A 14,785-nucleotide genomic window follows, 5' to 3' on the forward strand; every position below is an offset into this window, starting at 1 on the left:
ATATGAATATGAATAAAGGTTAGATGAAAGTACAGCATAGGAAGTATTTGTGGTTAAAAGTATTTATCTGTCTCCCTCAAAGGGGTGGCCATTGCAAAAGTCACCATAATTGGTGAGCTCCAGTGGTGCTTCATAGCCTTTAGTGCCTCAGCCTTGACAGGCCATTGGCAGAGGATAACTCAAGAGCAGTGTTTCCAAAGGCTCTTACCTGATATTCCTACCAACTACTTTTACTCAATGTGTCTGCCTGTTGTTCCATCCTACTACCTGCTTAATACTCCTATCTATTATCCCTACCAACTACTTCAACCAAATTTGTCTACCTAATGTTCCTAATAGAAATGATATATACAAGTTTTAGTAGGGAAATCAGGATCTTCCATATGTAAATAAGAATAACAGAAACTTTTTTCTTCCAGGCAAAAAATTGTCCTGTTTGGTCTGGCATCAATGTACACTATCAGCTGTTTTCTTTGGGTTTTAACAGCTCACAACCTAACAACTCACAGGCTTTGCGCATCATAGTTCGGCATAATCTTCATGGTCTGTCTAGGTTTAAATCTCAAAAGGTATGGATAAGTAATCTTTACTTTACGTTTTATTTCTGAATTGCAGCAGTGAATTTATTTAATAGTTCTGAGTCTTTTGCAATTTTTGAAATTATTGTTATTCCCAACACAAACATATAGAGAGACTGAAGTTGATAGACTTGGGAATGGAAGCTTGAAAAATAATAGTGCATCTCAGTCCTTTGTAGCTTTTCCAGTGGTAATTATGATTACTTGGGGGCATTGCACATGACATGATGGAATAGTAGTGATTTAGTAAACAGTTCCCAGTTCAGAATGGTTGATGTCTTAGCAGCACACAAAATGAAGGAAATGATACTTATATAAAATCAGGATTTTGGCACAGATACTTTAACTGTGGTATTTGATAAATGTAAGAGAGAAGGATCAGTACAGAATATGGAATGTGAATACTGAGGTGCTGGTGAGATTACTCCCAGTGTCTGATGTTAGGCTCTCATTAAAGGTTCTGCAGACAAAGCTGCTCTGGCTACATGTGTGAGTAACTGTCCTGCTTCTAGTACGCAAACTCTTCTCCATCAGAACAAATGTATACAGTTTGCTGAATGGATTGCTGTTAGCAAGATAATGAGATCCTGAAACAACATTGGTGCTGTGATGGTGTAGTATCTTTCCTCCATAGAAGAAACTGATACAAGAATGTTACTCTGTACCAGTGAGCTTTCAAATGCCTACTCCAAGATCATTGCACACTGTGATTACTGTTTTGTGTTCTGAGGAGAGGGTTTCACACTCATGTTGCCGTATCTCTTAACCTTGTATGTATATGTACCAAGTTTTTATTCTTATGTATGTGCACACACACACACACACAAGTATGCAGTCAGCTGTGGATGAGAGAGCTTGGGAAGTGAGTCAGCTGTTGTTTGCTGATGATACAGCACTAGTGGCTGATTCGGGTGAGAAACTGCAGAAGCTGGTGACTGAGTTTGGTAAAGGGTGTGAAAGAAGAAAGCTAAGAGTAAATGTGAATAAGAGCAAGGTTATTAGGTACAGTAGGGTTGAGGGACAAGTCAATTGGGAGGGAATTTGAATGGAGAAAAACTGGAGGAAGTGAAGTGTTTTAGATATCTGGGAGTAGATTTTGCAGCGGATGGAACCATAGTAGCAGAAGTGAATCATAGGGTGGGGGAGGGGGCGAAAGTTCTGGGAGCATTGAGAAGTGTGTGGAAGCCAAGAACGCTATCTTGGAAAGCAAAAATGGGTATGTTTGAAGGAATAGTGGTTCCAACAATGTTATATGGTTGTGAGGCGTGGGCTATAGATAGAGTTGTGCGGAGGAGAGTGGATGTGCGAGAAATGAGATGTTTGAGGACAGTATGTGGTGTGAGGTGGTTTGATCAAGTAAGTAATGATAGGGTAAGAGAGATGTGTGGTAATAAAAAGAGTGTGGTTGAGAGAACAGTAGAGGGTGTTTTGAAGTGGTTTGGTCACATGGAGAGAATGAGTAAGGAAAGATTGACAAAGAGGATATATGTGTCAGAGGTGGAGGGAACGAGGAGAAGTGGGAGACCAAATTGGAGGTATATATATATATATATATATATATATATATATATATATATATATATATATAGTGGGGTCGACATGCTGTCATTGGATTGAATCAGGGCATGTGAAGCGTCTGGGGTAAACCATGGAAAGTTTTGTGGGGCCTGGATATGGAAAGGGAGTTGTGGTGTCGGTGCATTATACATGACAGCTAGAGACTGAGTGTGAAGGAATGTGGCCTTTGTTGTCTTTTACCTAGTGCTACCTCGCACACATGCGGGGGAGGGGTTTTTTTATTTCATGTGTGGCGGGATGGCGACAGGAATGAATAAGGGCAGACAGTATGAATTATGTGCATGTGTATGTATGTATGTCTGTGGGTGTATATATATATGTATACATTGAGATGTATAGGTATGTATATGTGCTGTGTGTGGACGTGTATATATATACACGTGTATGTGGGTGGGTTGGGCCATTCTTTCGTCTGTTTCCTTGCACTGCCTCACTAACGCGGGAGATAGCGACAAAGTGTAATAAATATATAAATAAAAATATATCCAAGGTTTTTATTGTGATAAAATGATTACTTGAGAAAGATACATTCCTGTTAACACTACAGCAGAAAATTTGGATGCTCATATGTATTGTATTAGCCAGGTAGTGTCAGGCTCCCAATCCCTATAATGCAGATGACCATAATTTGCTTTTAAGCAAGATGATAACCATAACCCATGCTCATTTTACTGTGTTCAAGCTTCATTGCTTTGCATTTAGACAAATTAAATTTATGTACCATAGTATTGGCAAACAATACAATTGGTATTGCCAGTGAGTAGCCCCGACTGTTTATGTTACTTTGGTTTCAGTTCTTAATGGTTGTAGTCCCTGGTGTCAAGAGATATATAGATTAGGGAGAGGAAAAGGTAATGAAAGATCATATGAAGGTCATATGTTTGTGGGCAGAAACTGGATTTGGGAAAACTGACAGTATATAAGACTGATAAAGTATTAGGTAATAGACCAAAGTGGAAGAACAGTGGAAGAGCATATGATTGCAAGAGATGAGCCAAGGTGCTAAAAAGCAATATGTCATGAATAGGAAGTTTGAAGATTTAGGATTTACTACCAAGCCATTTACTGAAAATTGTACTTCATGCAGTAACTTTTTTGTTCATTTGTTTCATGTTAACAGTGTGGAGATTTAATGTAGTGAGTTTTTCAGATGAAATGAAATATGAATGAGAATTGATTTTTTTCCTTTATACTATCTTTGCAGATGACATCCAAACCTTACATTGTTTATCCAAAACCTGAAAATCAAGCATATTTTGGATGTGAAGTCAACACTTTATCAGAAATCACAGAGCAATGGATTCAACTCCTGGTTCGACCAAATACCACGCTTCTTCAAGGTATATTGATCTGCCGTCATATACGATTATCATCATTGAAATCTACCCTAACTCTGATGGTCCAGCAGGTTTACTTTTGTAGGAAAGTTAACTGTGCCTCATGATAATATGACCATCTGTCCCACTTATGCAAAGAAACTGATTACTTTCTTTCACTGTATCTGTTGTGTACCACTATAGATTTTTCTTGTGTTGAATTGCATAACTGCAGAGAAAACTAAGACACCTCTATGCATTTACTGGCACCTATTAAGGCTTGTCTGAGGTTTGTTCTTTACCAGTGGGCTTTTCTATTACACTTGTCATTTATTCCCCCAAGATTTATGCATGGTATGTGATTTTTAAATTCAAGCCATGAATCCCATTAAAACCCCAAAAGAATAGAGCTAAGTAGTCCGTATTAACCAAACCTGTTACTTACAGTCATAGGCAAATCTAATTCTAACTGACATTACTCATGTGTTCCTATCATAAAGTAGATTGATGCTGAGTATTAAAAACCTAATCTTTTGCAGGATAAACTGTAAATACACTTACCAGGGTTTAAAGACAAAATCACTTACATTTGTTTAAAGACAGAATCACCTACATTTCTCACTTCATTATGATTTAGGGTTGCCAAGGATGTTTGATATACTAAGTACATGCAAAACATCAAATGAGTCCTGTTGAGGACTTGTTCGTGATTAGAGCTTTCACTTTACAAGTATATATATTCTTAGTGAAGCTTTTTGTGTCCCATGATTTTATTATTGTGTAACCACAGGGTCCCTTTCAAGGGACTCTGCATCTTCAAGGCTGTGATCCATGTGTGAGCAGGATCAGATGGACTCCTTTAGGGTGGGAAAGTCCTCGACCATGCTTTATTCCTTTCCACCTGTTATCGATGATACAGCTTTTTCACTCAAAGTGTGCCACTTACAGATGGAATCCATTAACCATGGAAATGACCATTTACTCAAAGGTTACCTACATTGGAGCAGGTAATCATGATGGTTTTCCAGTTTCTCTTTTTTTTTTCACTCAGAGAATCATGGGTTTTGTGTTTTTTCATGTTTTTACTTTGTCAAGAAAGTATCAAGTCTTTCATACTATTTAATTACATTTCAGTTTATCTCATACCTTTTTTATTCTTATTGTCTTTCAATTTCTTTATTGTTTTGTGTCTAAGTGATATAGCAAGAATATAAGTTTGCTGTACACATCTTTAGTTTAAGACTATCTCCCATATTGTCCCCATATTACTGATGTGTTTAACACACTTTTCCAATGTATTGTCAATAGGTACATAATTCATGAGCTTTAAATCTTGATATGAATTCTGCTATGACATGGACCAATGTGTTGTGAATTTATGGTTGATTTATGAAACAGTTTCTCGTAGCTAGTGATATGTTTTGATTGATAAGTGCAACAGAACCTCCCATTAGTCTGCATATATAATTTCTATGACAAAATTCATGTCAAAGAAATTACTTATAAAACGTTTATGCACTAGGAATTTTGTACAAATATTTTTGGAAGAGTGTCAAGTCATTGATCATTATATGTTGAACTATTCATTGTAATGTGCATACTTTCAGTACGTGTGTGTGAGACTTCAGGTGAGATCCTTTTGACAGAAGAAAGGGATTTAGCAGCTGTCTTAAAAGAAGGGAAGCAGCCACATATTGGCTTCTTACCCCATCAACCACTTGCAACAATGTACTCTGTGTTTTCTGCTGTTTCTGGCTTATCAACTGGACATTATATCCTTCATCATGACCTGAAGACAGAGGCCTTTATTAAACTTATGAAGGCTGCAGACTCAGACAAGTGAGTTCTCATAATTCATGCACTGAACCCAAACAAGATAATAATCACTTGCAGTACTGAAACTGAATTATGTTTTTGCTTTTGGCTAGGCATCCTATTGAAATATAAAGATTAAGGTTTCCTTGTTGAAATATGGATATTTATCATTGGTATAAAGATTGTATTTTGCTTATTGCTTGGTCCCCACATATTCTTTAGTTCCTGTTATATACAATAAGCCATGTCTTATATCCATTTTGAGTAAACTTGAGGCTAACTTGCAAGAAAAACATCATTTCTGATGGTCATCTATAATGATGAGACATACATGGGACCCTTGCAATTTCCTTCCTCACTGCCCTATCCACAAACAAGTCAACCAGTCATAGTGACATCACATACCCCTACCATAGACCCATCTTCACCTAAAACCTCTCATCCTTCTCTGTACCTGCTCACAAACGTGCCATACTCTTTTGGTAAAAACTCTGCTTCATGTGGCTTTAATCTCACATCTTATATTCTTAACACCTTCCACAAGTATCTCTATCAACCTTGTCATATGATTTCTCCAGGTCCATGAATGCCACCTTCAAATCTACTGTTTCACTAAGTATTTCTCACACACGTCCTTCAAAGCATACACTTGATTCACATATCGTCTCCCACTGCTGAAACCACATTAATCCTTCTCAGTCTGATGCTCTTTGCATGCTACTACTCTTTGAATCAGCACTCTAACATACACTCAACAATCTTATATAATTTGAACACTTGCCTTTGTCCTGTCAGTATATCTTTGTTACCCATTCCCCCCTCGAACTCCCTCAAGAGGGTGGCCATGGCAAATGAGTCTAGAGAATCTTTTGCCATGGCCACCCCCTTGAGGGAGTTCCCAAAGGGAATGGGTGTCAGAGATGTAGATAGACAGATACAGGTACACCACTGAATTTCCGGCAACTGATGGTTCGGCACCTCCTTTAGTCATGACAAAATTATGTGAGGTAACTTGAAATTACCTCAGCCACCAGACTAGTTTACTGGGTGGCCACAGATGGCATTGTGTGTAGGGTGTGCTTATTTGCATTCTCTACATGCACTTGTTGGTAGTGATACCACTATTCTGTTAGATTCTTAGCTTATTTTGCTTAAATCTAACCCTAGCTATGACTTTTTAAGACATATGAGAATGTCAGTTGTGGTGTCAGATGTAAACACTAGTCCATATCAATCCAAGATGAAGTAGAACTGTTGAAAAAATGGACCATGGTGTTTCAGTGCATTAGCTGTGTGACATCTACAGTATTGGTTCATCAACTTTTTATGATATAAAGAAGCAAAGGGAGAAAATGTTGAAATTCTATGCAGACAGCGATTCCAAGAAGCAAATGACGATTAGAAAAACATTGAAAGATGGTAAGAGTACTGAGCATGATCGAGTGATGATGGAATGGTTTCAACAGCATGGAAGTGATGAAGTGGACTTGTCAGGTATGACAATGGACCAGGCTAAGTTGTTCCATAAAGGACTTAAATTACAACATTTAATATTTGTTTAATTTAAATTTCTAGCAGTCCATGGTGTACTTTAGACACATGGGACATGTATAATTAGTGGGTTCGAGGTGTGTTGATGAATTATTATTATGTGACCACGGTTAGTCCGTCAAAATAGTTAATCCAGCAAGGCTTTGGAACCAAGAGTGCCGGGAAATCTGTGGAGTACCTATAGTGAAAATTTTTCAAAAAAGTAGTACATTTCCCTCCTTATTGGTGTGGGTGGGTGGTGGGATGAAACATGAGGATCCTCGTTATCCTAAGTGCATAATGATTATAGTTTTCTCTAGGTTTGATTTCATTCTGCGCGTTACTCACTTTATAGTTTTTTTCCAGGCGTGATTTCACTTATGTGTATCACTTTTGTATTTTTCATATATTTTAAATGCATTGCTTACACATTTACTTACCATTTACTTGGACCAGACACTCTCCAGATGAAAAAATAATCATATTTTCATGAAGAATATAAATTTTAATGTATGAGGAATTATATCTTTTACTCTAAAATTGTCTACATTTATTGCTGTTTAAATCTACCTTTCTGCAATGCTGGCATAGATACATATTCTTTCAAGGTTTATGGTTGACTGTGATGTGTTACCATTTTTCCAGCTGTGTTGTTAGACTGCTAGTGACATCTGTGGGTGATTATGCATAACTTGGGCATTTAATATGAGTCGTGAAATACCAAAGCTGCAATCATGGCTTATAACACTCTACAGTGTAGCACCATGATCATGGCTCAAAGCAATTAAAAGGTTAAATGCACTCTTCATATATCTTAGAATGTATTGTAATATTTTCATATTCATCAGGCCCCTTTAAATTCCTTACACCTATACTTCAAAATGTTATGAAACTGTTCCATATATTCTTGTGGTATTTCAGGCAAACTCATCTGCAGACATTCAATCTCCATGCATCATATTCAACTGCTACTGCATATACTCGCACATACACAACACCTCCTTGGCTCGCCATTGACACTCATGTCCTTACACCTTTCCATCTCAGGCACCACAAAATTCCTGCAACCTTCCCAATGGACAATCGTAAGTAGTCTTATATTTGCCTTAATGTGATTTTGTTTCTTTCACTCATATATGAAAAAATAATTCTGTAAAGTTTAATCTTTTGTGATATAATGCATCAGATGAGGTAATACCAGGAAGTGTGGATGACTCATGTATCCTGATCATTTCATGTTTAATGCAGATGTGGCAGTCATATTACTCACTTTATGTATTTTTTCACAACAGCTACCAAAAAGCTGACCAAAGCTGAAAAAAGAAGGATTAAGGAGAGAGCAAAGAGTAAGAAAAGGTTAGAAGAGCTTGATAAACAAAAGGATGATGAAGCTCAAGAATTAATTAAATCATAAGAGGAACTCCACAATAGTAGAGAGAAAGGAATAAGTATCAAGTTCACATCAATAGTTGTCGAACATATTAGGTTAACTGAATATTTAATTATTTTCAAAGAAAGGAATAAATTATTTTTTTAAGTCTGTGTTTATTTATGCATAAAATTGCTAATGGTAAGCATTTGAAGTTACCTTATGATACTTTAAACCTAATTTTACTGTCTGCCTTTATAGTTTCTTGTTTCATGTCTTCACAAATTTGTTATTTCAGGATTACATCTTGGTTTCCTTATTGTCCTTTCATCAATCTGTCATTTCTAATTTTGAAGAAGTGCTCATTACTTACCTCTTCGGTGTACTCAGGAATTTGCATGGTTTTGTCTTGTCTACCCTCTTTCATTCTCTTAATCCTGGTAATTCCATTGCTGCTCCCCTTTTCCAGTAGCTTACTTTTGGGACAGGTTTGTTATCTGCCTGTGGACCTTCACCAGTAGATCAGTGTTTGCCCTGAAGTAGGGTAACAAACTTGATACGCCTGCTATAACCTAGGTCTTGTATTTAGTAAAACCTTTTCTTAAGAAAGGTGCTAGAGGTGAAAAAGAGGGCAAATGAGAGTTGGGGTGAGAGAGTATCATTAAATTTTTGGGAGAATAAAAAGACATTTTGGATGGAGGTAAATAAAGTTGGTAAGACAAGAGAACAAATAGGAACATTGGTGAAGGGAGCTAATGGGGGAGGTATAAAGAGTAGTGGTGAAGTGAGGAGATGGAGTGAGTATTTTCAAGGATTGTTGAATATGTTTTATGATAGAGTTGCAGATATAGGGTGTTTTGGTCGAGGTAGTGTGCGAAGCGAGAGGGTCAGGGAGAATGGTTTGGTTTTCAGAGATGTGGTGAAAGCTTTGCAGAAGATGAAAGCTGGCCAGGCAGCTGGTTTGGATGGTATTTCAGTGGAATACGTTAAAAGAGGGGTGATGTGTTACTGACTGGTTGGTAAGGATGTTCATTGTATGTATGGCTCATGGTTAAGTGCCTGAGGATTGGCGGAATGCATGCATAGTGTCAATGTACAAAGGCAAAGGAGATAAAGGTGAGTGTTCAAATTACAGAGGTATAAGTTTGTTAAGTATTCCAGGGAAATTATATGGGAGGGTATTGATTGAGAGGGTAAAGGCATGTACATAGCATCAAATTGGGGAAGAGTAGTGTGGTTTTAGAAGTGGTTGAGGATGTGTGGATTAGGTGTTTGCTATGAAGAATGTATGTGAGAAATTCTTAGAAAAATGGATTTGTATGTAGCATTTATGGATCTGGAGAAGGCATATGATAGAGTTGATAGAGATGCTTTGTGGAAGGTATTAAGAGTATATGGTGTGGGAGGTGAGTTGCTAAAAGTAATGAAAAGTTTGTATCAAGGATGCAAGGCATGTGTATGAGTAGGAAGAGAGAAAAGTGATTGGTTCCAGTGAATGTTGGTTTGTGGCAGGGGTGCGTGATTCTCCATGGTTGTTTAATTTGTTTATGGACGGGGTTGTTAGAGGTGAGTGCAAGAGTTTTGGAGAGAGGGGTAAGTATGCAGTCTGTTGTCCATGAGAGGGCTTGGGAAATGAGTCAGTTGTAGTTCGCTGATGGTACAGCACTGGTGCTTGATTCAGGTGAGAAACTGCAGAAGTTGGTAACTGAGTTTGGTAAAGTGTCTGAAAGAAGAAAGCTGAGAGTAAATGTGAATAAGAGCAAGGTTCAGTAGGATTGAGGGACAAGTTAATTGGGAGGTAAATGTGAATGGAGAAGAACTGGAAGAAATGAAGTGTTTTAGATATCTAGGAGTGGATTTAGCAGCGGATAGAACCATGGAAGTGGAATTGAGTCACAGGGTGGGGGAGAGGGCGAAGGGTAAGAGAGATGTGTGGTACAGGTACACCACTGATTTTCTGGCACTCATGGTTCTAAAGCCTTGCCGGATTAACCATTTTGCCAGACCAACTGTGGTCACGGTCACATAATAATAATTCATCATCACACCTCTAACCCACTAATTATACATCTCCCATGTGTCTAAAGTATAGCATGGACTGCTAGAAATTTAAATCAAACAAATGTTAAATGTTTGAGCACCCTAAGATGGTAAGTCTATCCTTAAATTGTTTGAATCCAGTGGGGTCGTCTTCATCTTCTGTTGTTAGTGTTTTCTTAGGTGTGCATCGCCAGAAAAATGCACCTGCTCAGAACTGAGGTGCTCGTCAGCTACAAGCTTCCCAAATTCTTCCATATACTCGGCAGCTCCTTCATGGTTTGCAGACCACTTTTCTCCGCACACTTCATTAATGAAAATTCCATGATGCTTCTTGAATCTTTGAAACCATCCTTTGCTATAGTCATGCTCATGTAATTTAAGTTCTTTATGGAACAACTTAGCCTGGTCCATTATCATGCTACCTGACAAGTCCACTCCATCACTCCAAAGCTGTCGAAACCATTCCATCAACACTGGATAGTGCTCGATACTCTTACCATCTTTCATAGTTTTTCCAATCGTCATTTGCTTCTTGGAATCGCTGTCTGCTTAGAATTTCAATATTTTCTCTCTTTGCTTCTTTATATCATAAACAGTTAATGAACCAATACTGTAGATGTCACACAGCTAATGCACCGAAACTCCACAGTCCATTTTTTCAATAGTTCTACTTTATCTTGGATCAATATGTACTGATGTTTACATTTGACACCACGAGTGACACTCACATGTCTTAGAAGCCATAGCTAGGTTTAAATTTGAGCAAAATAAGCTAAGAATCTCACAGAATTGCGGTATCACCACTAAGTGCATTGTGAAGAATGTAAATAAGTGTTCCCTACACACAACACCATCTGTGGCTGCCCAGTAAACTAGTCTGGTGGCCGTGGTAATTTCAAGTTCCCTCAAGTAATTTTGTCTGGACTAAAGGAGGTGCCGAACCATCGGTTACAGGAAATTTGATGGTGTACCTGTAATAAAAAGTGTGTGGTTGAGAGAGCAGAAGAGGGTGTATTGAAATGGTTTGGTCACATGGAAAGAATGAGTGAGGAAAGATTGACAAAGAGGATATATGGGTCAGAGGTGGAGGGAATGAGGAGAAGTGGGAGACCAAATTGGAGGTGAAAGGATGGTGTGAAATAGATTTTGAGCATTTGGAGCCTGAGAATACAGGAGGGTGAAAGGCATGCAAAGAATAGAGTGAATTGGAACGATGTGGTATACCAGGGTTCACGTACTGTCAGTGGATTGAACCAGGGCATGTGATGCATCTGGGGTAAACCATGGAAACTTTTGTGGGGCCTGGATGTGGGAAGGGAGCTGTGGTTTCAATGCACTACACATGACAGCTAGAGACTGAGTGTGAACGAATGTGACCTTTGTTGTCTTTTCCTAGTGCTACCTCGCTCACACGCAGGGAGAGGGGGGTGCTGTTTCATGTGTTGTGGGATGGCAATGGGAATGGATGAAGGCAGCAAGTCTGAATGTGTACATGTGTATATATGTATATGTGCGTGTGTGGGCATTTATGCATATACATGTGTATGTGGGTGGGTTGGGCCATTCTTTCGTCTGTTTCCTTGCGCTACCTCACAAACGTGGGAGACAGCGACTAAGTATAAAAACTTTTCTTAACATCTTATTCATGTACATTGACCCTGTAGCTGCAGATTTAATTTTCAGCTGTGTTCCCAAGGAATGCGAATTATCCCATAAAATTTGGAAATGGTAATTGGTCCTATTTTCAACTTTTATATCAATGCAAAAACCATAGAGTTTCCATATTTGGCATTATTTTTCATAAAAACAACCTCTGATTGCTGCAAAAAATTTGAATGAAGAAAAATAAAGTATTTATGGGCTTATGCTTCTAGAATGGCATAAATTTCCCCAAGCGTTACTGATTTCTTGTTTCTTACACTCATAATAATGAACTAATTGTAAAGGGTGTGGAAGCAAAATTGAAGTGTTCAACTAAAAGGGTACATAACACATTTCTAACAGTGAATGAACTTTAAATGATGCAAAAAGAACTAAAGCTTCAGATGTAGATGGATGCTAAGCAGCCCCATGTTGCCAGTTCAAGAGCACTCATCAAAAGCATCCTAGGCCAGTATACTACACATCTTCACACTGTGTTTCCTAAGTCTGAGAAAATGCCTGTGCACCTGAATAGACATTCTTGAATAGCATTATACTTTTCCTATCTATAATAATTTCTACAGTCTTATGATTGCTCAGTGACTTGTATTGCTCCTTTTGGTTGTATTTTTCCCGCAAGCCACTCCAGTTAGCACCTATATGGACAATCTGTAGGTGATCTTGGTGTAACTTACTTTTTAATTATGCATCTAGAATCAAATCCAGAGCTTCTCTCTGTCCTCTCAGTGAAGTGTATATCACTGGCTATCATGCATAAGATATGTAACAAATGTGAGATCACATATGAATATATACTTATCTGTATGAGAACGATATTTTTACATAATTTTTCTGTAATGAAATTTTACACTTTAATCAAAAATTTTTACTTTCTTTTCAGGACCTCAGTTGTTATTTATTGCAATGGGAAAATTTTGTTATTTCTGTTATTCAAAGCAAATACAGTTGATCTTCATTTTGGAATGCTTTTGACAAAAGTTACATTCCTCTGACCTAGGTAGCTGTCTTTTCTTTCTGCTTCACCTACATGTGGACTGTTGCCATTCTTTCCATAAGCATACATTCTCTCCTTATCACACATGATGCTTGACAACACTTAACTCACATAACTCATTCCTTGTAACTCTAGATTTTCCTGTGTTGAGCACTGTGCGCAAACCTTGCCTTTTGGCAATAGAGAGGAGTAGTAGGCAGAAACATTACACAGGAGCATTAGGTAGAATAAGTTGGTAGGAATATTAGATGGGAACATTAAGTAGAAGCCTACTAATTCAATGACCTTTCCAACAATCTTTTCGTAGAGTCCGGAAAGTATCGTTCTCCCTAGAGACAAGCAAGGTGTTTGAAGGAGTGTGTTCCTCAACTTATGTTTTTTCTAACGATATTTCACTGTCGTTTAGAAACAAAACTTTATCTGGGAAACTTTGGTACAGCCTGTCCTAAAGTAAGATGGGCATTCTAACTCTTGCAACTGTTGTTCTGTTGCTTTGACTTTCAGTATTTCCAAACTGCGTCCCCCCTCAGCACTCATTTCATTAAATATCTTGAATATCTAACAGTTTCCCCCCCCCCCCCCCCTCGATCTCCAATGTGGATTTCGCCTGGCAAGATCGACCGGTGATATTCTTGTGTCACTTCCTGATGTTTGGTCATCATATTTGAGAAACTTGTCACAATACAACGTTGTAATCGTGATGTAAGATTGTGACTGGGTATGACATCGGGGTCTCATTCCCAGGCTCCTCTCTTTTGTTTCTCCTCCCTCACTTTGTACCCTCGCAACTCACTTCCCCTCTGGTTGATTTATCTCATGTGATTTTTGATAGGTTAGCCTCAATATGTCTCCCATCTATCAGTTTCTAGGAAAGTGGAAATCCTTTCGCATTCCGTAAATTCTTCTTGAGAACAGTTGCTCCGTTTATACAAAGGATGTATCCCTCCTTTTGGGGAGTTACTAAGGAAGTTCCAGCTCAGCTTACTAGATAGAGTCGAGTTCTAAGCTTTCGTCATCTCTCATGCGACTTGGCAACTTGAATATTTTGTTTTACGCTGCAGTGTTGTCTCAGTTTCTGTTTTCTTTATTGATTATTGCGGTTTCTGCCCCTTAGAGCTGGTTAATTGTGTTCGCTCGTCAGTAGATAGACCACGTAATATTCGGTAAGCTACTGCGTCACATGATCATTGCAAGTTGATTAACAATTCCAGATCAGATCTCGTCACCTCGCGGCGGGACTGCCAGAGGGCATGGTACGCGACAGCTCGAGTGGACTTTTTGGCAAATGAGCCCCTTTTTCTTTTCGTGGCACTGCCTTGCTGACGCGGGAAACGACTAATTTATATATATGTATATATATATATATGTATATATATATATATGTGTATATATATATATATATATATATGTATATATTCCCTGGGGATAGGGGAGAAAGAATACTTCCCACGTATTCCCTGCGTGTCGTAGAAGGCGACTAAAAGGGAAGGGAGCGGGGGGCTGGAAATCCTCCCCTCTCGTTTTTTTTTTTTTTTTTTTTTTTTTTTTATAATTTTCCAAAAGAAGGAACAGAGAAGAGGTCCTGGTGAGGATATTCCCTCAAAGGCCCAGTCCTCTGTTCTTAACGCTACCTCGCTATCGCGGGAAATAGCGAATAGTATGAAAAAAAAAAAAAAAAAAAAAGAATTAAGTAGAAGTACTAGGTTGAAACAGTAGGAAGGAACATTAAGAAAACAAATCAGGGAGAAGTCAGTTGGAACCCCTAAAAACACTTCACGAGAGTTACCCTTTGCCAGTGACCTGATAAGGGTTAGGCATTAAAGGCTAAGTAGTGGCATTGGACTTCACCAGTTATGGAGACTCTTTTGCTGAGGACACACCCTTGAGGGAGTTCCCAAAGGGA

The 14,785-nt window shown here is 38.3% G+C and overlaps 1 protein-coding gene across 1 annotated transcript in view; it reads left to right on the forward strand.

The window, feature by feature from the left end:
• LOC139756986 (little elongation complex subunit 2-like) overlaps positions 1-13,144 on the forward strand; it is a 42,499-nt gene extending 29,355 nt beyond the window's left edge. The window contains exons 10-14 of the mRNA XM_071676927.1: positions 420-569; positions 3,361-3,496; positions 5,080-5,311; positions 7,739-7,902; positions 8,110-13,144. Of these exons, the coding sequence (XP_071533028.1) occupies positions 420-569; positions 3,361-3,496; positions 5,080-5,311; positions 7,739-7,902; positions 8,110-8,231 (804 nt within the window). The 3' untranslated portion in view covers positions 8,232-13,144. The remainder of the gene's footprint in view (positions 1-419; positions 570-3,360; positions 3,497-5,079; positions 5,312-7,738; positions 7,903-8,109) is intronic.
• Positions 13,145-14,785: the final 1,641 nt, after the last annotated feature.

Source organism: Panulirus ornatus, chromosome 24 (assembly GCF_036320965.1).
Source record: "Panulirus ornatus isolate Po-2019 chromosome 24, ASM3632096v1, whole genome shotgun sequence".
NCBI classification, from domain to species: Eukaryota; Metazoa; Arthropoda; class Malacostraca; order Decapoda; family Palinuridae; genus Panulirus; species Panulirus ornatus.